This window comes from Sciurus vulgaris (assembly GCF_902686455.1).
Source record: "Sciurus vulgaris genome assembly, chromosome: 12".
Taxonomy (NCBI): Eukaryota; Metazoa; Chordata; class Mammalia; order Rodentia; family Sciuridae; genus Sciurus; species Sciurus vulgaris.
This window is the reverse complement of record NC_136473.1, coordinates 82,686,955-82,711,101: the sequence shown is the minus strand read 5'-3', so window position 1 is coordinate 82,711,101 and position 24,147 is coordinate 82,686,955. Positions and strand designations below refer to the sequence as shown.

At 37.9% G+C, this 24,147-nt stretch overlaps 1 protein-coding gene across 2 annotated transcripts; it reads right to left on the bottom strand.

Annotated features, from left to right (window-relative positions):
• Window positions 1-1,764: 1,764 nt before the first annotated feature.
• Window positions 1,765-23,102, bottom strand: DDX59 (DEAD-box helicase 59). 2 transcript variants are annotated; one of them, XM_079106829.1, is made up of 8 exons: window positions 22,933-23,102; window positions 20,889-21,688; window positions 19,274-19,441; window positions 15,138-15,227; window positions 7,686-7,937; window positions 6,858-7,010; window positions 6,249-6,377; window positions 1,765-2,373 (listed from the first exon to the last, which is right to left on the bottom strand). In XM_079106829.1, exons 2-8 carry the CDS (start codon window positions 21,675-21,677, stop codon window positions 2,110-2,112), a joined length of 1,845 nt encoding a protein of 614 aa, XP_078962955.1. In that variant the 5' UTR covers window positions 21,678-21,688; window positions 22,933-23,102; the 3' UTR covers window positions 1,765-2,109. The 2 variants fall into 2 exon arrangements, with proteins under 2 accessions (XP_078962955.1, XP_078962956.1); XM_079106830.1 differs by lacking the exon at window positions 22,933-23,102 and adding an exon at window positions 22,888-22,905.
• Between the last annotated feature and the right edge of the window lie 1,045 nt (window positions 23,103-24,147).

Genomic DNA, 24,147 nt, shown 5'->3' with positions numbered 1-24,147 from the left:
AAACCACTTACTTGCAAACACCTTTGCCAAGTATTCATCTGAGATTAAATGAGAAAAATAAAGATGAAATGTAAATTTTTCATAAAGTTAAAACTAAAGAATTACTATTTGTAAACCTATTACAAAAGTAAACATTTGTCTTATGTCTTATGTTACTGAGTCCACTAACACCATATATGCCATATATTATAATACATAACTATAAAATAAGTCCTGACTCTGACAGCCAAACAAGAGAACTGTGTTTACTTATCATTAGTTGGTTTTTTCACACTGAGGACCTAGCACCTCTGGGATCATTCTAAGTGTGCCTTGGAGACAACAAAAGAGTACTGTCTGTCCAGAACCAGTTTACTGCAGGCTGCTGGGAAAGTCACCTTGGATGACTTGTCACCTCTGAACCATATCTATGTTAGTGGAATAAATTTTGTGGTGATTGTGGTAAGGGCAGTAAAAATATGTTATATGCCTCTATGAAGGAATAAACACTCACATAAGATAAAGTATGAAGTCAAATTGGGAGCTTAAGAAAAAAACCAGGTCATAAATCACTCCTCCTGGCAACAGTGATGGTGACCAGAGCTGATGGCACTACCCAACCCTCCCCCACCAGGGCACCCAATAAAAGGGATTTTACATAAGCAATTTCACTTAATTCTCACAGCGAAGCTGAGCTAGGGGCTCTTTCCCCCACCACTCCCTCATTTGCCAGCTGCCTTAGGAAGTGAAAGTTGCAGAAGGAAGGTCAGCCAGGCCCAGTCAATAAAGAAATCTACAGTGAGGGGGACAGAAAATGGGGTTATAGGAGGGTATCCTGAGATGGCTCTGAGGACAGTGAGTGCAGTGGTGGGAGAAGCCAGACTGCCAGAAAATTAAGCTGACCAACTTAATTTACATTATAATCTATACTTATTTTTGTTTAAATATGTTTCCTGTAAATGGTGACTCACAAGGTCATCTTATTTTTCTAGTTATCCCACTTTTATTTATAAATAAGTCTGAACCTATTAAAAAATTGCCCTGTTCTCTAGTAATTATTATCAACATTCTAAAGACACTTAGTATGTATTAGGTACCATGCTAATGCTAATGGGTTCAGTCTTCCAAGGCACTGCTGCTACAGTACCCTGGGACCTGACGGTTGCTCATCTTCGTTCCCTTGAAATCAAACATACTCACCACCTGATAGCAGACATACAGAAAGATATCTGGAGGCTGAGGGACTGTATCGTTTGCAGAACCTCTGACACCCCCACCCTTACTCCTTTGGTGAAGACAACACTAACAAACTACCAACACAGGGCTTTTGTTAGAAAAATCACTCCTGTGGCCCTTCAGGGAAGACGCTGACCTTATAAAGCTTGTTTAAATGTCAATATTTGTATAACATACTGACCACCTAAATTTCTCAACTAATTTATGCTATCAGACTTTAAAGAAATATGTTTAGATGCGCTAAAATCAAAAACCTATTCCAATATTTAAAACTGAGTTAGCAAAGTGACATAATCATAAAACTACAAATCAACTTTATCCATCACTTTGTTTTTTTTTTTTTTTTTTTTCGGTGCTGGGGATTGAACCCAGAGCCTTGTGCTTGCAAGGCAAGCACTCTATCAACTGAGCTATCTCCCCAGCCTACAAAGCAACTTTAATACTATTTGACATGACTTTGATAAATAGCCCAAATTATTAAATGTATTAGAAAGTTATTATCCAGGTTGAAAGGAAAACAATTGAGAATAAAAATGCATATTTCATATCTCTTTTAAGAGTAGTTCTATTTTTTCCAATGACTGACACTCCTTGATGAATTTTCAGTTCTGACAGTTCTGAGAACTATTAAAAACAAATAAAAACCCTTTGTCCAGATAAGAAAATTTGAGAAAATTATTTGATTTAACAACTCATTTTCTGTCTTTGTTTTTAGTTTGAAAATTAAAAAGGGAAATAAATACAATATTGCTGTTCGTATTTTATTAAGTTAAAAAAATCCTATCTTAAAAATTCTGTTTCATGAACATTCTCATTTACTCAAACTGTAGTAATAATTTATAGAAATTCTGTTGAAAACATGTAATAAAAACTTATTCAAGTTGGCATAACAAATCATTTTTGAGAATTACTTTTATCATGTTTTCTAATAATATCCATGAGATTAGCTCCTGTAACCACATCATTTTGTATCTGTTTATCTTTCTGCTGTTCCTTTCTCTTCTGGTCATGAAGGTAGGGGGAATTTAATAACTGCGGAGGAAGAATGGATCCTGTGGGCTTTACTCTTTTTGCAATATCCCAGAAGAGTCTTTTTGAATTGTTATTGATGAAAGTAATTGCTGTTCCATTTTGACCTAATCTCCCCACTCTTCCAACCTGAAATAAAATGCAAAAAAGACATTTTCAAAATGCTCATATAACATCTTTAATGTCTCTTGAAAGAAAAATGAAGATTATTTAAAGATGCTTTGCTAAGATTAACATTCATTCAGATAGCAGTTTTTGAACTGTGTGCCTTTGCCACCAGCCTATTTTTAACAAAATATCCCAAGTAAAAACCAGGAATAAACACATAAATTACAATTAAGTATTGTCTGTGAAAATCGTGTTCCAGTTATACCAGTGTGTGTGTGGTAGCAGTGGTGGGAAGAAGGTAATAACAAAAATATTTCTCACTGTGGGTGGGATAAGGTAAAATATTTTTGGAAGTCACATCAACAAAAAGAGGACTATTTGCTTTTGCGCATTAAGTGCCTTGATATGTTAGATTTAAGTGGATTCATTACTTCATAGTTATTTCTCACTTTCGCAGAATTAAATGGACATATATTTGTGATGAAAATTCACAGTAAGCCCCAAATCTACTTGTCTCCAAACATAAAATGAAAAAGCTCTTCAGAAGAGGGGGGAACACAATCGTGGTAATTTCTGCTCCTAAACTGAAATGTAAACCTTAAAAGTCTATATTAAAAAATGCCCAAATCAATAGGTGGTTCCTATCTATCAATATATAAGGCGTTTTTAATACTGTAAAAGAAGAGGCCTCTAAAGAGTTAAAAGGGGTAGCCTCTAGTGAATGGGATTAGGGGCAGTGAAGGAAGTGAATACTGATACAGGATTAGCCTTAAATTTTACCTGATTTGCTTAATTATACTACCAAATTGGTCCATAAAAATAAAAAGCTAATATAAAAATAGTTGCAACCCACAGGAGAAACTATTTACAAATCATGTCTCTTATAAGTCTTCTAGAGTATAACTTTTTATAAATTAATAATAAAGCAACAATTTTAAAAATGGGCAAAGGAGTTGAACAGACATTTTCCAAAGAATATAAACACACAGCCAACAAGAACATGAAATGATGTTCATTCAGTACTATTAGCCATTAAGGAAATGCAAATCAAAACCACAAGGAAATACCATTGTATCGCTATTAGTATGACTGTAATAAAAAGACAATAACAAATGCTGCCAAGGATGTAGAGAAACTGGAACTTCCATATACTGCTGGAGATGTAAAATAGGAAAGCCACTTTTTTATTTTTTGGTGGCACTAAAGATTGAACCCAGGGGTGCTCTACTACTGACCTATACCCCCAGGCCTTTTTAAACTTTATTTTGAGACAGGGTCTCACTAAGTTGCTGAGGCTGGTCTCAACTTGCTATCCTCCTGCCTCAGTCTCCTGAATTGCTGGGATTACAGGCATGTGCCACCATAACTCAAGTGAATGAAATCACTTTGGAAAACAGCCTGGAAGGTTCTCAAAATGTTAAACACACAGAGTTACCAAATAACCCAGCAATTCCATTCCTAGGGTACTAGTCCAATAGAAATGAAAATATGTGGACACAAAAACTGGTACATAAACATTCAGAGTAGCCAAAAACTGGAAAATTTTGGCTAAATATCTGGCAACTAATGAATGGATAAACAAACGTGTTATACCCATACACTAGTCTATTATTTGGTAATAAAATAATGATATACTAATGTATACAACAACATGGTGAACACTGAAAACCTTATACTAAATGAAAGAAGCAAGTCATGGAGGATCATAACTGTATGATTCCATTTATACGAATGTCCAGGGGGGCAAAAATATAGACAGAAAATAAAGTGAGGAGTGATTACCTATGATGAGGGTGTGTGTATGTGAGAGATAGAATGGGGAATGACTGACATGGTAATGGGTGTCTTTTGGGGATGATGAACATTTTCTAAAATTGACCAAAGTGATGGTGGCATAACTCGATGAATATATTGAAACCATTTAGTTGTCTGAATTCACTTTAAATGGGTGAACTATATTGCACTGTGAATTGTATCTAGTGAGATAATTTACACTGAAATCTAAAGTTGTTAAAAAATAAAGCTGCAAAAGTTTCCAAACTCGAAAAGACAGCCCCTGTTAACAAATACTAATTTATTCCTTCCAGAAGCTCTCCCTAATATTAAAAAGAAACACATGGAAACTATTATAATTTTAAATGCACATATTCTTTGGTTTGGTTTAGTTTTTGTGGTACTGGGGATGGAAAGAAGGGCCTACTGCATGCTAGGCAAGCACTCCACCACTGAGCTACACCCCGGGACCAATACACATAATTCTTTAACTTCACAGTCCCACTAGGAATTTATCTTCCTTTTTAGACACAGGTCTTGCTGTGTTGCTTAGGCTAGCCTCAAATTCCTGAGCTCAAGTGATCCTCTGGCCTCAGCCTTTTGCATACCACTATGCCCAGCAAGAATTTACCTTACAGTAACATATAGGAGGTGCAAAGAGATAAGAACATGGATGTTTACAACAGCATTATTTAATAAAATGCTAGAAACATTTGTTCATCAATAGAAGATTTTTAAAGTAAAAAATAATATGTTCACACAATATATTACCTTGCAACTATCAAAACAGAACAAGCCAGATTAAATAAGAACATTTAAAGAGAAAATAGCATCTGCTCATACAGAAAGCACTCAATATACATTAACATTTATACCTATTTTGTGTGCCGATAAGGAAAGATGTCTAAGATATATTTAGTAAAGAAAGCAAGGCACAGAACAGTTGGTATGATGTGGTTACATTTATGTATGTGTGGTATACACATGTTCCTGTGTGTGTACACGAGTAGATACATGTATGTGTATAAATACATGTGTATATAAATGTATATGTATATACGTGTGTGTGAAAGTCTTTTTTTCTTTTTTGGAACTGAGGATTTAACCCAGGGGTGCTTTCCACTGACCTACATTCCCAGCACTTTTTATTTTTTATTTTGAGACAGGGTCTCACTAAATTGCTTAAGGCTTTGCTAAATTGCTGAGGCTGGCCTCAAACTTGCAATCCTCCTTTCACAGTCTCTCTAGCAGCTAGGGTTACAGGTGTGCACACCATGCTTGGTGAAAGTCTATTTTTTGAAAGAAAATAAACTTCAGTTATTTGAACAATCAATTCCTATAGGATATTAATTCAATTCCCTGATGTGCAGGTAAGTGAGGTGATACCAAAAAATAAATAAATAAATGAAAGAGAAGTACTTCTGTATTATTAAGTCTAAGTAAAAAATAAAAGGAATAATGTATTACAGGCACTAAAAGAGTTTCAGTGGGTGATTCAAGCAAACATGGCACTCAGAGGTGATTCTACAAACATCTGAGAAAGGCTTCACTTGGTAGATTTGTAAGTGATGCCCGAGAAGGAAGACAGGCAGCAGTCAGTGAGATAACGTGGCGCTAAGAAAAGGCTCTATTTCTGCTGGCAAGAGAAGCTACTGTTACCTTTGGCAGCAAAGGAAAGGAATGAAACTTTAAAAGGTGAAAGATTAGAACCAGTAAGGATACAAAGAAGAGATGAAATCAAGATTCCTAAAAAAAAAAAAAAAAAACTTTAAAGGATCAATTTTATTTTAGACAAATATATCAACCTAAAACAATCTTTTAAAGAGTTTTCTGATTATAAAAGTCACTAATATGCTCAATGAAGAAAAGAAAAACAAAAACTAAAAATTAAGTGTCTAAATTTTTTAACATTTTATGTTACTTACCTTGAGATTTTAAAAAAATTCATTTAAGCATACATACAGCTAATAAAACCAAAATTTGGCTTATAATCATGTATGTTTTAGGAAAAGACATACATAGTTTTCTCTCTTGCCTTTTTTTTTAACTTAATGCCACACTGACAATGCCCTACCCAATAAAGGTCATTAAGAAAATGGTGATAACAGACAGAACCTCCCTACCTGATGCACGTACTCATCCATACTTGAAGGCATGTCAAAATTCACCACCAGTTTGACACTGATCAAGTCGAGGCCTCGTCCCAGGACCCCCGTGCTTACCACGACTTCATAGTCTCCTTCAAGTAATCCCTTTCCAAAACAGCAACAAAATTTATTATTCAGAATCCATTTTATGTGGTTTTACACAATTCTCATATCTTTTCTTTTTTCAAATCTTACTTCAATATTTTTTTGCAATGTCTTTTCAATAAGTAAGTCTTCTTATACCTGAAACCTATACTATGGAACTGATTCTATTAAATTACGCAGGCAAATCTTTTTCAGAAGTAAACGCCTGCTCTGCTCCAGGTCAAAGTGACCTGATTTCAGAAATGGTGAATTCTGAATTAGTAATCCATTTAGTATAATTCCTAGAGAACAGGCTTACTGTTCCCAAAACACAGAAGGCAGGGCAAGAGGAATAATTAACTTCATGATCACTGCTTGCCTGATGTTATCACAGTCATTAAAAAAAGGTCTGCTTTAAAAACCAGCTGGTAACATGTTGTCTCTTCAAAGTGAGGCACACAGATTTACAGGAAAGAGAAGATCCAGTATTTAGTGTCAAACCTTCAATATGTTTTTCCTTTCCATTTGTGACTTCTCTGAGTGTATAGATGTGCTTTTCAGACCTGTGATTTTCTGAACTGCCTCACTCAAGAGATCTGCTCCTAGTCTGCAGTCCACAAATACCAGCACTGGAGGCTTGAAGAGTTTCTTATCCTGAAAAATCAAAAACATTTAAAATTATTCACTTACCATAATTTACAATGGTAGGTTTTTCTGAAAGCATTAGTACAAGCTAATTATTGAAAAGTTTAAAAATACTGTTAAGGAGAAAAAGAGTGTGTTGTGTTAAAATGAATATTTTCTTTAAAATAGGCATAAACAGAAGCCAGTCTACAATCCCTCGCATTTTTCAATCATTAATATTGCAAATGTATTTAAAAAAATTTTAAGTGCAATCAGTACAGTTCTAAATACTGCTCATGAGCCAATACAAGCCATATTTAGCTCACTGCTTATGTGTAAGTAATTATGCTTGTGCATATCATCCACTTCACAAATTTCTGTTTAAATCAATAACAGTTAAAAATTTTCAAGGACAGAAGAGCCAAGAAGTACTAAAATCTTTCAGAAAAAAAATTCTTGAGAATAATCTGATGTTTAAACATCTTTCTATAATAAGGGTAAGACAAACCCACCCAGCCACCAACATAGCATGTTTTCACAAATAAAAATGTATTTGATCCTCATAGAATTCTGACGGGTAAAGCAATTTGTTATCAAACATCTATCGAATTCCCCAAAAAGCTGAATCTAAATATCATTCTCTTTAAGAGCTGTGAAAAATGCAAACACAATCTACAAAACATGGTTGACTGCTTCATTACTCACATTTAAGATTTCAAATAGTTTTTTCTTTTTGGCTGGGTCTTCCACCCACAGGATAATCTGGCGCACATTGGCACAGGGCAGGTTCTTCTCTCCCGCGACCACTCTCACAGGATTATGCAGAAGCTGGCTTGCCAGTTGTTCTATGCTAGCTGGAATTGTGGCTGAAACCAAAATGGTCTGACAATCATTTGGAATGTTTTCCAAAATGTCAAGCACTTGCTGTTGAAAGCCCATCTTTAACATGGTATCAGCCTAAAATAAAAGCATTTTAAAGTCAGTCTTGCTCAACATTAAACACAGAGTCACCCAAATTGAGACTGATATGACTAAAAACATAAAAAGTATAACACACAGGAGAATACATCACAATGTTCAAAGACAAAGGATCAACAGGGAATTTTTTCACTTGTGGTGTTGGGGATCGAACCCTAGGCAAGTACTCTACTGCTAAACTAAATCCCCAGCCCTCAAAAGGGAATTTTTTACATACAATTATAAACTGCACAACTAAATATTTACAATAATATATAAAGATTGCTATTATGTCATTTTTAATAATTGCAAAAGGTATACACATTCTAAGTATCTATCAATAGGGGACTGGGTAAATGATGGTAAATCAATGTAACATAACATTATGATGTCATGAAAAATGATCAGAAAGCCCTTTATTAGATAAGGAATGATTCCCAGGGGAGAAAAAGCAAAGTACAGAACACTATGGCCAATACAATGCAATCTTGTTACGAATATTTTATGTGTATACACCCAAGAAACTTAATTATTAACTGTTAAGGGGGGGGAACCCTAGAGGGCTGATGGGGAAGCAATTGCACTTTTAATTGCTTTTGCAACATTTTAATTTCTTTTTTACCATGAGTATACAGTATATTTGTAACAAAATATTATTTTAAATAAAAAATTTTAACGTTGGTGCTGTATGGTCTGAATGTTGGTATCCTCCCAAATCCCTATTCAAATTTTACCCCCTGTTTGATAGTATTATGAGGTGAGGCCTTGAGGAGATAATTAAGACAGGAGGGTTCCACCCTCAGGAATGGGGTTACTTCCCCCGCAAGAGGTTGAAGGGAGTTGCTCTCCCCTCTGCTGTGTGGGGACCTAGCAAGAAGGCACCATCTTTGAAGCAGAGATTCCTATCAGACATGGAATCTGCTGGTACCTTGATCCTGGACTTCCCAGTCTCCAGAACTGTGAGAAAGAAATTCCTGTTGTTTATCAGGGGACACTGAGAACACATACAGGTGAGCACACGGAGTACATTCTGTAAACATCCCTCCATAATCCCCAGTGTCACTCACCTCAGGGAGGCCTTGCTTCTCCTGGCTGGGAGAAGCAGCCTAGGCCTGCGGAACTAGACAACTTCGGCCTGTCTTCTGCCAGCTCTGAAAGCTGTCTGGACCCTCGGCTCTGTTCCTCTGCTTTCTCACTCCCACTCCCTGTCCCATCCACTAGCCCTCACCCCCTCGGCGCACTGCAGCGACTCTCATTCAGGCAGAAATCACTCCCCAACAGCCCAATTCAAAGAGAATCTTTGTCTCTCTTTAAGACACAATTTTAATTTTTTTAAATAATAGAACGTGCTTACTATAGAAAACTTGGTAGACACAACAAAGCAAAAAGAACTAAATTCACAATGCAGACATTACCAGCTCCCTTACTTTCAATCTCTGAGGTGTGTCTAGAAATGCCTCCTCCCACTCCTGCACCCCGCTCTGGCTCAAACCTTCTCTGCCTGGTGTGAACCAGGCTTCTGGCTGCCTGGCTATTCTTCTCATCCACAAAAGTGTGATTATAGTACATTCCTGCTTAAAATCCTTGGAGGGTTCCCAATGTGTACAGATTAAAGTCTGAACTCTCAAGGCCTCTTACAAACTATAAACAAGAGAAAATATTTGAAAAGAAACACACTAACTATGGTTATTCTAGGGTGCTAGGACTATGGGTCTGACCCCATTCGTTTGCAAATTGATCTTTAATATGCATAAAATATAGTTGTCATTCAAAATGCAGAATGTGCATGAACAGCATTTTTTAAAAACCATCGAAAAACAGAATAGAAAATACCAGAATAGAAAAACCACATGTAGCAAGGATAATTATACTAATACAATATTCATGTACTGAGTCCACATCTAAATTGCACTACTTTGAAAGTATGAATCAGACCCTGGGAAAACCTTGCTATTTATATACCTTAGTTTTCTACTTATAAATCCATTTCCTACTTTACAGGGATGTTATCAGGTTAAAATGTAAAAAACATACTTCTAAAAAATTCTTCAAAATAAAAGTACTACATAAATATAAAGTGTTTCAAACATTAGAACCACTTAAAATCAAAACAAAGATACTCGGAAAACGCGATAGTAAGAGGTAAACAATAAGAGATAAGAAAAAGAGTAACACCAGTATCCCCTAATTGTAGAAAAACTGCCCAATTTTTCTGAAAAATGTTGTTTTGATGTTGCTTACATTTCTTCATTACTCATGACTTCCTTACTGTATGAGAATGTGATTTCCATGTCTATTAAGGGTACCAGGGCTAAATATTTTATCACCAAACCATTTCTGAGTAGCTAGCTAACTGTAGTTCAGAATTCACATTAACTAAGCATTTACTCTGTGCCAGTCAGGTTTCCAAGTGCCACACATATTGTCATGATAATTCTGTGAGGTAAGCATTGTTATAATCCCCATTTTACAGATGAAGAAACTGAGGTATATCATACACAGAATAATAATAAGTTATTAAGGGGTGGGGCTGGGACATGGGACAGCAGCAATCAGGCTCTAGAACCTGTGTTGTAAATATGAAGCTGAAATGCTGGGTGTCAGGTGGTGAAGGCACACAAAGAGACCCCCAGATCCAAAGAACTTATGTCTAACAGGCAAACAGATGAGTCCACCAAAACTGACAAAATCCATACACTTGAAATACACACTTAAATTACACCTCATAACATAATTACCACCACCTCCTTCAAACACTTATTTTGTTCCCTCACGATTTTTCTCCTCTCTAGCAGCTATCTTTCTTCTCCTCTGCTCAGTCTCTGGAGTTGGACCGCCTCTGCACTCTGGAAAGCCCCATGGGCTTTGTCACGGGCCTCCTCCTCTTCCTCATCTGTGTTCTCTCCCTACGTAACACCAACATGTTCCATGGCTCTGAATACCATATACACATCAGAGTCCCCACATCTTATGTCTGCTCACAGCTGCTCCTCAGCAACCAATTGCCAACTTAACATCCACTTGGATCTAACAGGCCCCTCAATTTTAACATATTCATAACAGAATTTTATATTTCCTCCTATCCCGGTACACATCCCATGAAATGACATCATCAGAAGTCCCTACCTCTTCTCTTCTTCATTAACCACCTCCTCAGTGATAATGCTGCTGACACACTAATGCACCTCAGTGGGTCACTTCTTTGCAGCTCACACTGGAGGTGCTGCTCCTATTCCTGTCACCTCCCCTCCACGACCCATTTTCCTCAAGCAGTCGGAGGGAGTCTTCTAGAATATAAATCAGATCTTATCACTGCTCTGCTTAAACCTGCCAGTAGTTTCCCATCACACTTAAGAGTAAAATCCAACCTCTCACCACAGCCTTCAAGTCCCTCAAGCTCATCCCGTGCACTTCTCTCACTTCATCTCCCGCCTCTCTCCCTCATTCTCCTTGACCCCGCTGCACCAGCCTTCTTTCTGTCCCCAAATAACCCACACCAGTTTCATGTCAGTGCCTGTGCAACGGCTGTCCTGTCTTCTCTCCATGCAGACCTTCACCTTCATTCAGATCTCAGCATAAATGTCACCTCCCCAGGGTGCACTGATATACCAGTCTAAGGCAGCCCACCAGTTGCCTCTGTCACATTACTTTGGGTACAACTGTCACAGCTCCAGGAGGCAGAAAACTCATCTGGAGGACTTTCCACTGTAGACTCAAAGCCAACAGTAGTGTACAGCACATCAAAAGCCCTAAAAATGCATTTCATAAATGAGCATTCATTAATTCTAAGACTAAACAAGTACCTAAATACTAGTTAGGTAACTTACTAGTCAGTGTGTCCTAAACCTCTCTGAAGGTAAAAATCAACTGGAATGAGTTTTTAAAGATTCCTGAGCTCCAACGCAGAACTACTGAATCAGAATATCCAAGTGGAAATCAAACAACATTACCCTATGTAAATTTATGATTACACAAATGGTATGCCTTTACGCCATGTACAAACAGAGAAACAACATGTATCCCATTAGTTTACAATAAAAAAAAGATATGAAAAATTAAAAAAAAAAAAAAGAATATCCAAGTGGAGTCTGATCTTGTATTACATTCACTAAGCATGCCAGGTGATTCTTATCATTAGGGAAACGTGGGTAAACACCATGCTTAATTACTGGGATATAGCTGAGAACACAATGTAAGAAAAATAGTAAGTTCTGTATACAGTTCAACAGAGCAGAGGGGAAAGAAAGCACAAAGTCTGCCTGGGGGAGTGAAGGGTGGTTTCAGAGCCACAGACACTTAGAGAAGGCAGATGTGGCAGGAGAAAATTCTAGTCCAAAGGAAAGGTCTCACTGGAGACACAGAAAGGTGACAAAGCAGAGTTTTTAAATTCCAAAGGAATTATCTTGGTTTTCATCCAGTCACTCCTGTGTCCTCTTGAAACAGTGGCTTCTCTCCTTCAAGGATATTATTCATTCAGTTTCTCTCTGGTCTCTCAGATTACTCTGTTTACTGCCTCATCTTCCAAACCCCGAAACCAGGTCCCTACCCGTAGTCCATATTTCTCCGCTCATCTCTCTCCAACCTCCCTCCCTTAGAGAAACCATTAGGTCAAATGGATTCCAGGGCACATTTGTTACAACTACAGATGGTTTCCCCTTAGTCCATCATACACACAAAATTCAATATTCTCAAGCCAAACTTAAACAAAACCCAGCGGTTACCCACTTATCCTTTTCCAAAATGAAAGGCACAACTGTAATTTATGGAGTCACCTCTTTCACTGCCGCCTTCTTTCTCTCTCACATTAAGTCATCAGGAGGCTCAAACAATTACAGTGACTCTCATTTAACCCTTGAGTCCTACTGCCTCCACCCTGTCCCTGACCCCTTCACCCCTTGTCTGGATTGCTGGCTTCTCTGTCTCAGATTCTTTCTTCTTTAATTTCTCTTGTACTGAGAAGCACAATAACCTTCCTAAAACACCACTTCTAACATGTTATGCCCAAACTCAATAATTTAGAAAGCCTCACTGTCTCCCACATCAAATCCAAATTCCTCTGACTCCTTTTCAGGGCCCTCTATAATTTGACCCCACCCTAACTACCCAACTTTACTTCCTATTATTTCTCAGGAAGAATTGCTCAAGCTGGTTGGTTTCTTTTCTGTCTCCTCCACACAGGTACTTGGACTTTCTAGCACTGCCTATGCTAGTCTCTTCACTTGGAATATCTGATACATCCTCTATTTTCTAAGTCTTTTACCCTCTTTTGAGGCCCAGGCTAAGTACCATTATCTCTGAGAAACCATATTTTACAGCACCGATACATTTACTCACATTTCTCCTTCTGATCTTATTTGTCTTGGACAATGAACAAATCATATACAGTCCTATTATTATACTAACAGCTTTTATCAGTGCTTGGCAAATGATGGCTCTCAGGATAAGTCAAACCTTTACCAGTCTTTGTAAAGGCAGTTTTGCAGGGGCCTGGATTCCCAGTACACACACACAGAGTTTTGCATTTACCAAGTCATACCCAGTCACTGTGGTATTGTCTGTGGTTGTACAGACTAGCTGCAGCAGAGATCATAATGGCCCCCAAAGCCTACAATATTTACTTTCTGGTTCTTTGCAGAAAGCATTTGCCAAACCCTGGCCTACATCATCCATTTGAGTACGTTTATTATCTCAGCAGATAGGATAATGTTCTTGCCTTTAGCTCTCTGATAAGATTTCAGCAGGTATCAAAACTTCTCTGTAACTCCAATCAAACTTATCTAGAGTTAGTTACTCTGCACCTAAACAGTACTTCTGTGTTGATTTCAGCTTCAGCTGAATCAGCTCATTTCCCCTCATCATTTTCCTTAGATGTTGAGGAGCTGGGACAGGGGATACATGTGACAGGCCCTCAGTGCATGTTTGCTGAAAAGGTACTTCTTTTGCACTGATGTATGAAATCTTATCAACTGAAGAAAATGAAAATGCTATGAAGAGTAGTGAGAATCAATGGGAACCGAGCTCAATTTCATACAAGAATCACTTCTCAGGCTTTAAAGGTGGGGAGAACTTAGGAACATGGGCTTATCAACAAAGAGAAGCTTAGTCATATGGGCAGTTTAAATCTGATGTTAATTGGATGCAATAAATCAGTTCCATAAACAGACCACACCAGGAAAATGCTGACTTAGCTTATATTTTAAAGAACTGAATAATACAATTTTACACTTATTTATGATTCTTCAGTCTATGAGACATCTCCACAACCATTCCTCATTCCTGCCACTGCTCTAGAAGATTAACTAACTTCTCAAGATTTCATAGGAGGTGGTGCAAATATCTAAACATTGGTCTTGAGAGTCTTGACTACATTTTCTTTCAACATCCTCTAGTACCCCACTGTTACTTACTGGGGCCCACAGGGCACACCGGGATGCTATCACTGGTCAACATCTGGCATTCCACATTTCTATCACTGCTGGGTAACACCAAAACTGCTCTATCACTGCTGATGGGACCTATGTGAAGGTACATGTGCCCTGCAAGCAGGAATGAAATATACCCAGTGTGGGCTGGTACATGGCTTCATATCCTCCTGCTTATATGTATGGTGGAATATGACATAATAATTATAATAATATGATAATACACTTACTTCACCTTCTTTAGAAATCAAAAGTATAAAATGCCTATTTGGTATATTAACAATGAAAATCATAACCATAAGTGCCTATGACCACACGGAAAAAAAGAAAGAAAAAAGGCCATCCAACTAAGCATTATTTAGTTACCTCTACAATTCCTGGTAATAATTATACATCACTGATTCCTCCATTTTTTTTTTGTTTGTTTGGTTTTTTTTGTTTTTTGTTTTGTTTTTTGATTCCTCCATTTTTGCAGACAAATGATACAAAGCATCAAATGTTTAAAAAACTTATCACTAAGAAGATAGTACCAGTTGAATTTATATTTTCTGTCAATTAGGAAAAGACAGTTCTGGTTTAATTTTAGCTTCAACTCTACACAGGAAACAGCTTACGCAACACCACTGCAATTTTTTAAAAGTCATGGAATTTTTTTCTCCGGGAGAATGCCCTACATATGTAATGAAATTATATAACTATAACATACTTTATGAATTTATAACAGTTTATGAATTATACAAAATTATGTGACTAATATTTTTTAAACACCACTACTTACTTCATCTACTACTACAATTTTTATTCCACAAAGTGCTACAGAATTCTGTTTTATTATATCCAGAAGTCGCCCAGGGGTTGCTATGATAACCTGAATAAAAGAGAAAAAGCAAATTTAAGAATCAGATAACATTCACTCATATAAAGGAACAAACATACATAAATGCTAATGAGATAAAGTATGGTGTGCAATAAATGGAGGGATCTGTTGTCAGTCCTACCTGAAACTTAAGCTCAAACCCAAAGGATGAGTGGGAGTGAGCAAGGTAAGTGGTCGAGGCAGAGAAACAGCATCTATTTAATTTTTGAAACTGGGAGGCCACTGAGGCTTACAGGTGTTAAGGGAGGTGGGTAATGCACAGGGTGAGGCTCCAGAACTGGCAAGGACAAGAAGGGCCTTTATAACTTCAAACCAGCAAAGATGGAAAGAAGGGAATAGAAGGAGTGAACTCAACCCAAAAGCAGCTATTTGGCTCTGTGAATAAGAGCAAACTCCTTAACCTCTTTGGGACTACTTTCTCTCTCTCTCTTCTTCTTTTTTTCTTTCTTTCTTCTTTTTTTTTTTTTTTGGTACCAAAGATTGAACCCAGGAGTGCTTAACCACTGAGCCATACCCCCAGCCCTTTATATTTTTTATTTTGAAACAGGGTCTTGCTCAGTTACCTAGGGCCTTGCTAAGTTGTTGAGGCTGGCTTTGAATTTGCAATCCTCCTGCCACAGCCTTCTGAGCCGCTGCAGTTACACACATGTGCCACTGTTATATCCTTTTTAAGTTAAAAGGCTGAACACAATGATTTCTATGTTTGCTCAAGGCTCTTAAAGAGTTTTATAATATATTAGTTGAAGTCGTGGCTAAAAGTAGGGGCTCTTTAGTAGCAACCCTGCTTTAGTATTTAATAATGGTGTATCTGTTCTCTCATCCAGAAAATGGAAATGATAATAATTACTGTGACAATTAAATGAGAGTGTCTGGTATAAAGTAGAATTACAAATGATCTAATAAATTTAATTGTATTCCACTTTTCAAATACATAACAACAGGATGGTAAAACTCATGGAGAATGATAAAATCTCAGGGTTATAAGGATGAGTGTTCATAGAACTATAACATTCTGCTTAGCTACCTCAGAAATATCACAAATATTCAGATCATTTTTATTTACTTGGAGTTACATTTACTCCTATTCCCTTCTTGCCATATCTGGGGGTTTGAAGTTAAAAATTCTTTTTTCATTTTCACAGTGCTTTCCCTTGAATTTTAACAAACACATAATTTAATAAAGTATGGAGTTAATTAAAACTTTTACTTTTTCTTAAATAGTCAAGGAAAAATGCTTTAACATCAATTACATCTCCCCTGCACTTACATGCTATTCTGGCCAGTAATTAGCTATGCCACACCTTTCTTTCTAGAATCATCTTATTTATTTGTAGAATATCTCAGTTTGAAAGTTCCTTTAGATGGTGTATTTGTAATAACTCTCAGTTTTGTTTATCTGGAAAGGTCTTTAGTTTGCCTTAGGTACTGAAAGATGGTTCAGTGTCTCCTTCTCAGAGAGCACTGGTGAACGTGCACAGGCTGGTGTGAGAGGTGGGAGTGGCAGCAGGAGGAGAAGAGGACTGGAGCCCGAGGAGTGAGAAGTGGAGTGGGACTAGGGAAGAGGCATCACTGTGTGGGAGGGGACACTGGTAGTGGTGGGAAGGACAGGTCAAATCAATAAATACATAAAGAAAAGTGGGTGGCTGGTTCCCCCCATCAGAGTTACAAATATGAAACAAACAAACAAACAAAAAAAAAACCTGAAATGAATTCCTGTTGGGCTGAATTAGGATTGTAACTATTAACATGAACTCATAATCTCCAATAAATACACACAGAAAAACACACTTTTATATTTATTCCTCAGCTCTATCCACTAAGAGTAGTATCCACTAAAAGTAGTAGTAGCCCAAACAAAATGAGCGCACGGAAAACCCAGATCTTGGTTTCTAAATACAACTCTCCAACAAAAGGAACCAGGGTCCTTGGAAAGAGATGTGATTCCAGGCTGGGACAGGAAGAATAAGGCAAGCAGAGAACAATGGGGATATGATTAAAGGACACAGAAAACAACTTGAAGGTACTTACACTGGTCAAATCAAAGACAACTGGAGTACCAAACAAATAATGATAATAATAGATTATAAACCTCTGAATAAAATAGGAAATGATGAGCCCATACTGGCATAAGTAAAATAAATGAACAAACTAAAAGATTTGTGAACCACAAATCTACATATCTCAAAGTATTCCTTCCAAAATATTTACTAATAACACAGAAAATAGGGGAAACTCTACAATTACTTAACAGATACTATCACCCAGAAAAAGACAGACTGAAATCTGCCACCTAAAAGGATGCAATTAAAAAAAGCAAAGCATCTCTTCTGCAATATTTCTATCAAAAATATGTAGAATCTAATCAACTGAGGAATGTTCTTCAAAATCAGCAGACTGTAAATCTTAGAAGTGGTAAGATCATGACAAAAACAAAAGGCTAAGAAACTGTTCCAAACTGAAGGAGATGATAAGAGACATGACAACTAAATGTAATGATTTTGAACCAGATTTTTGTGCTATTAAAAAACAGGAAAATTAAAAAATGTGAATAGGGTGTAAGGTATAGATGATTATCAATGCCAATTTCTAATGTGTTCTAATGTATTGATGTTAATTTCATGATTCTACAATTGCACTTTGGTTACACAGGATGAAGTCTTTGTAGGACTCATACTGTATGTGGGGAATCAAATCAGCAACTAACTTCCAAGAAGCCTGGGGGAAATGAGTTTTGTACAGTGCATTGGTCACCTTTCTTTAAAAATAAGTGAAATACAGTGAAAAAACACTGTACCCAACCATATGAGCTATTACATGCTGCAAGTTGAGATTACTACCAATGCATTCAATTATTTAAGAATAAGAATGCAAGATTTGTTGCTTAAAAGCTATTAGAATTTGCATCTACATACCCATGTGAATCATAATGTTTTCTAGTCTATGCAAGAAAAATAAATTTAATGCTGAGATTGATGTGAAATTATAAGAAACTCTATTAACTCAATTTCAAAATTGATGTCCATCAAAAATATTTTTGTTAACTTTATAAAATACATTGCTAAACTTATAATTTTATTTTACCAGAACATCACCTTTATCTGTTTTTTATATTGTAGTTCCATGCTGAAAATCACTTGTCCAATATCCCATTATTAATCGGTAATGTCTATATTTTACATGTGTTAAATTCATCAAATACACCTCATTTTATCTTCATAACATTCATATAAGAAAGGCTTTTATTCATCCATAGAAGTCACTGAAGGCTGCGGTAGCTTCAGGCTGACTGGTAAGTAAATGTTGATGCTTCCTCTAACAGTGCTCCCACCATCTCCCCAGCAAGTCAGTTCCTCTCCTGGGCTCCAGGAGCTCCCTGTTACCTCCAAAATTAAACAGTTGATGCTCAGAAGAGCAGGGAGCCTCCAGGATCCAGCCCTGCACCAAGGCTACAGTCCACTGTGGTCAGCATGTGTGCCAATCCTTTCATTAAGATTTTTACTTTAAATGTAGGTATCTTTACCTCCTATTCAAACTCAAGAAAAGTGAGGCTCAGGGAAGTGAAGTAACTTATCTACAGCCATACTACTATCAAGTTTCCAAAGGTACAACTAGACCACATTGCTTTTACATACTTTCATATCTCAGAATATATAGATTATAACATAATAGTATAACTAAGGAAGGAGCAAAGTCAGGGAAATTAAGCGTTCAATTTTCGCAACTATAATTTATTGACTATGGATCTTTTATCTTCTCAACCATAAAACACGGGATATGCCAACGTACCTCCAGAGCAAAGGTGATGGTTAAATGGGATACTTAAGTGAGTATCCAGCAGCATTTGGCATACAACAGACACTCAATAAATTTTGTTCCTCTCCTCTATAAAATGAACTTTAAAAAAATAGGTAGACTTAGGCAAGAATTTTAAAGCTACATAAAACCGCACTTACTCCTCAAAGGGGAAAAAGCCAAATATTAGTTCCTATATCCCTTACAAAACTTTTTCAAAGATATTCTATCAAATGGATGCTTACCTTAACATGTTGCCGCAAACGATAAAGTTGTGGGGGTAAAGGCAAGCCCCCCACAAGAAGTACAGTCTTCATGTGTGGCAGACCACTCATCAGTTCTTTAGCTTGTCTCTCTATCTGAACGGCTAACTCTCTTGTTGGTGTAAGAACAAGTGCAGATGGAGTTCTGCTCTGCAAAGACAAGAAAAGCAAGTCAGGAATGCTAGCAGTTAATTCCTGCTGATACAGAAAAACATCACCACAGTGACTTCAGGAACATTTCCCTTCTGTTTCCATCAGCCCAAAGAGATACAAGCCCTCCTGCCTTCTGCTCACCACATGCAGGTTTTGCCTCCAAAAACCATCATACATTGAATCCATTCCTTATATAATACAGATACACAATGAAAGATGAAAATTGGGGCCAGGAAGAGGTGTCCACAGTAACCAAAGTGGGGAAAACTGCAGGATTGTTCCTTGTTAACTGGATTCTGCAATCTTTAGTCAGCCTTCTCTATAGACAAAACCCAAGAGTCACCAGGAAGATATGGTTCAAGTTTGGCATTCTACCTTTTATCTTGTCCTCTCAGTTTTCTTGTAGATTCTTCCTTTGTCCAGAAAAAAAAAAAAAAAAAAAACAACGAACTTATTTTTATATGTGTGTGTGTGTCCACATCTCATTTTCTGCCTTCTAGCTCTACTTTGGTCCTCACTGTTTTCACTATATTTTCTCCTGTTCTCTACCACTCTTTAGATTTCCAAATGTTTCTCCTTTATCCTTCTTCTCTTTGGACCACATTTTTCACTCCTTTCCTTCCCTGTCATACTTCAGAGCTCACAAGCTCATCAGTATAGGTCAAGCATTCCCAATCTGAAAACCTAAATCCAAAATGCTCTGAAATATAAAACATTTAAGCACCAACATGATGGTCAAAGGTTTCAAATTTGGGGGCATTTTCTATTTTGGATTTTTGAATTAGGGATGGTCAACCTGTAAAATCTACACAAATGTTTCAAAATCAGAAAAACTTTTAATCACTTTTGGTCCCAAGCATTTTGGAAAAAGGATATTCACTGTATTCAGAATAATTACTCCAAGTGTTTGTTAAGCAAAATATCTACGAAAGTGGTTTATACACTGTAAACTAACAAGCAAGATAAGGTAGTATTATATCAAGATGGAATACGGATCATATTAAGGGCATATTTTGAAACTCTACAATAGGATTGCAAAATAGAAAGCAGTGTCTTCAAAATACAAAATCCAGGGAAGCCTAATTGACACATAAACTGCAGCTCATGTGATCAGAAGAATTTTTTTCCACCAGATCAAAAGCTTATTTTTTTAATAGATAAGCTGTTGAAAATAAAGGTTTTATAAGGCCAGTATATTTTAGACTTGCAATGCAGAGACCTTTGATGCAATATAAAATGGAAAAATTCTCTAAAATTGTTTTGCATATGAACCATCAGAAGTAAAATCAGTAGGAGCTCCAGTGGCTGAAGTTATAAATATCTAGTTTCAACTTGCAATTTTAATATAGTTAAAGATGAAATATTAAAAAAAAAATTAAAGGATGAAACATAGCAAATATCTCATTTCTTTTTAATAATGATTCATGCGAACTCTATAAATTACCTCAAATAAAGCTCGGATGATAACAGGAAGAAGAAAAGCAGCTGTTTTTCCTGAGCCAGTATCTGCACTGGCCAGAATGTCTCTACCCAAAAGACCCACTGGAATCATCTGCATTTGGATGGGGGTTGGCACTTCGTAGCCGGATTTCTTCAAGTTGTGATTTAAGGCCTCAGGGAAACCACAATGTTCAAAGTCAATAATGGGCCTGGTGACTTCTTGCCCTTGAACTGAAATTCCCAGCTGCTGTTTTAGATTTTCAATCTGGTCCTCCCGAAGATTCAAAATAAAGGGGTGTTCTTTGTAGACATAAAAAGCATCAAATGAAGGAGCCTCTGGCTCAGAACCAACTTTCTGGGGACCGCTTAGTTTTAATATCTCGTCCTTTTCCTTAACCTGGAGAAGATGTTTCGCTTTGCACTCCAAACTACACACATCTTCATCTGTCTTATCACAGATATACTCTCCATAACGGCCACAAACAACACAGACAGGTTCCCCAGGTTCTGCCCAGCGCTGTGTTTTGGAAAATGACTTCACAGGCTCTTCAGAACCCAACTCAGGTCCTACAGAGCCAACCTTGGCCAAGTGATCAGAACTGGGAAGGGAGCCTGATTCACTGCTGGGCCTGTCTGGTGTGGTGGTTTCTTTTGTAACTAAAGCATCAACCAGTATGTCTCTGCCTTTCCCCAAATGAAGGTCTTCAGTTTCTGGCTTAATTTTCTTAGCAACACAACTTTTGATGTCATCATTAGAATTCCTCTTGATTTTTAGGGATCTTGGAACAAACATCCTTCAATATTCTGTTGAAGAAATGATAAGAAATATTTCACCATCAATCCAGTTCACAAATAAAGTACCATATGGTTACATGTCCCAAGGTTTTACCTCAAAGGAATAGTGAAGACAACATGCCACTACTTTACACCAAGCTTTTCTTTCATTTATCAGTTTCCTCCGGTTTAAAAAAAAAAAAAAAAAAGTCTTTTCTTTACACACATGAGCAGCAGAAATACTGCACACTGCTCAACCCAGCCCTGCTGTACAGTTTACTTCTGTTTACTGATCACTTGCAGTTTGAATCAGGTATCGTAGAAATTCTAAAGTAAATACATCTTTTATATTTTCACAAAAGAAAACTGGAGGGATACTTCACAATTAGAATCTTTAAAATCGAAACCATAAACCATAGAGAAAAATGTTGTTTTAAGTAATACTTATAAACTGCTTATTTTGTGCCAGTGTTTAGTGCTCCACCTAATCTTCCCAACCAAGTGAAGTAGGTTGTATGTGTGTGTGTGTATATATATTATACCACATTACAAATATTACATAGCATGATAAGGTATAAAATGTCTATCAACTGCATATAACTATCTATATATAAACACATTTTACACATAAACTCAACCACCTAGAGATTAAGTTTATTTGCCCAAGCTCACACTTAAAATATTGGAAGTCAAGCATTCTGGCTCCAGAACAGAAGCTAATTTTGCCAAAAGAGCTTGCAAAATTATGTTGGTAAAATTACAGTAATTGGGAAAGAGCACTTTTAATTAACTTAGGGACTATCAAATATACTAATATTTTTCTCAAAAAATTGGTATAAATTGCCAAATTCCATTTTCGCGGGCGGGCGGAATAAAACGCAACTGAGGGTCCAGAATGAATATTCTAACTCGGAAATGTAAAGGGGTGGGCGTGGGACAGCGCAAAGTCAACAGGGAATGGCGCGGAACACCAAGTCTTCAAATGACGAAATCGAACCAGCTCCGGCAAGGCGGGCGGCCTCGCGGCCTCAAATTCTCGCCAACGCCCCCCGCACCCTGGCACGTTCCCAGACCCTCCCCACAGGCGTTGCCTCCCACCCGCGCCCGGTGGCCGCGCACCCGGAGGCGCGCGCACGTCACGGCGCTGCTAGGAGACGCGGCAGGCGGGGCGCAGGGTTCCGGACGGAGGCCGAGACTCCGCTCTGCAAAGGTGGAAAGGGAGGCCGCACCGGGGACCCATTCTGCTGCCGCGGCTTCACGCCCCGGCTCCTCACCCGCGGGCACTGGAGGCCGCATCTGCTTCCTCTCGGGGCCAGCTCACCCTTCCAGGCGCCAGGCCGGGCCTGCTGCGAACCAGGCCGAATTGCGGCCCCCGCGGGCGATGTGGCGCTCCCGATCCACCTCTCCGGGTTTTGGGAGGGGCCGAGCGCCTTCGGCGCGGAGGAGAGGGGCGGAGCTCGGCGGGGAGGGGGCGGGCCGGGAGGCTCCGCGCTCTTTCTAGCCCCGCCCCGGCTCCCGCTGACGGTAAATGTCAGGAGCTAGCCTGGGGCTGAGCAGGCTCTGCGTGGAGTGCTGGGTTTGGGGATCCTTTTGGAAGAATTTACGTAATCGAGTAGGCCGGGACTGGTGAGAAAGTCGGAGCCGCGCGGAAAGACGCACGAGCGTGGTGCGCCGGCCTGGCACACTTCGAAAGTGGGAAGTTTGAGCCTGGAAGGGAGGGGCGAGGCCCTGTCGGGCCGGAAAACGCTGTTCTGCTTTTAGCTAGCAAGAATAATTTGAAAAATTTAAACGGAGTACACTTAATGTGGAACATTTGTTATACTGAGTAACATTTCAACCACCACCATACTCCTCCTCAGCACCAAAAAAATAAAATAACCCGAAGTGAAACAAACACACACAACACACAGATCTCTGTGGGTTGACATTCCTCTGCCTTCCCAGCCTCTGAAGCCAGGAAACTTGTGGTTGAGAAGTGAAGTGAGGAAGGAGAGGGAAAGGAGGGAAGTAGAGGTTAATGACTTGGTGTGTATTTTTGGATGTTGTAAGTATTCTTACGTATTTTTCAACCTAATGTTTGATGCATTCAAAATAGTATATTTAACGAACACAAAATTTGAAGCATACTAATAAAAGCAAAATCTGATCCAATCACATTATCAATACTTAGTATTTATTTCTGTATCTCCAAGATTCTACTCCTTGCCTCTTCCTCCACCCCCATTTCCAAGTTTTATTTGGATGTTCTTTCCATTTTTAGTAGATGCATTTTGGCTGCATCTCTAAACTGTATTGTTTCATTTTATTTTTGAATTTTGTCAAAAGAAATATATTTTACATATATAGCCTTCCCAGATGTGCTTTTATTACTCAACATTTGTCTCTTTGACTTATCAAAGTAGTTGAGGGTAATAGTTGAAATTTATTTTTCACTTCCTATTCAAATGGAAGTTATTTCCTGTCAGGAATGTATTCAGTATTCAGTACTA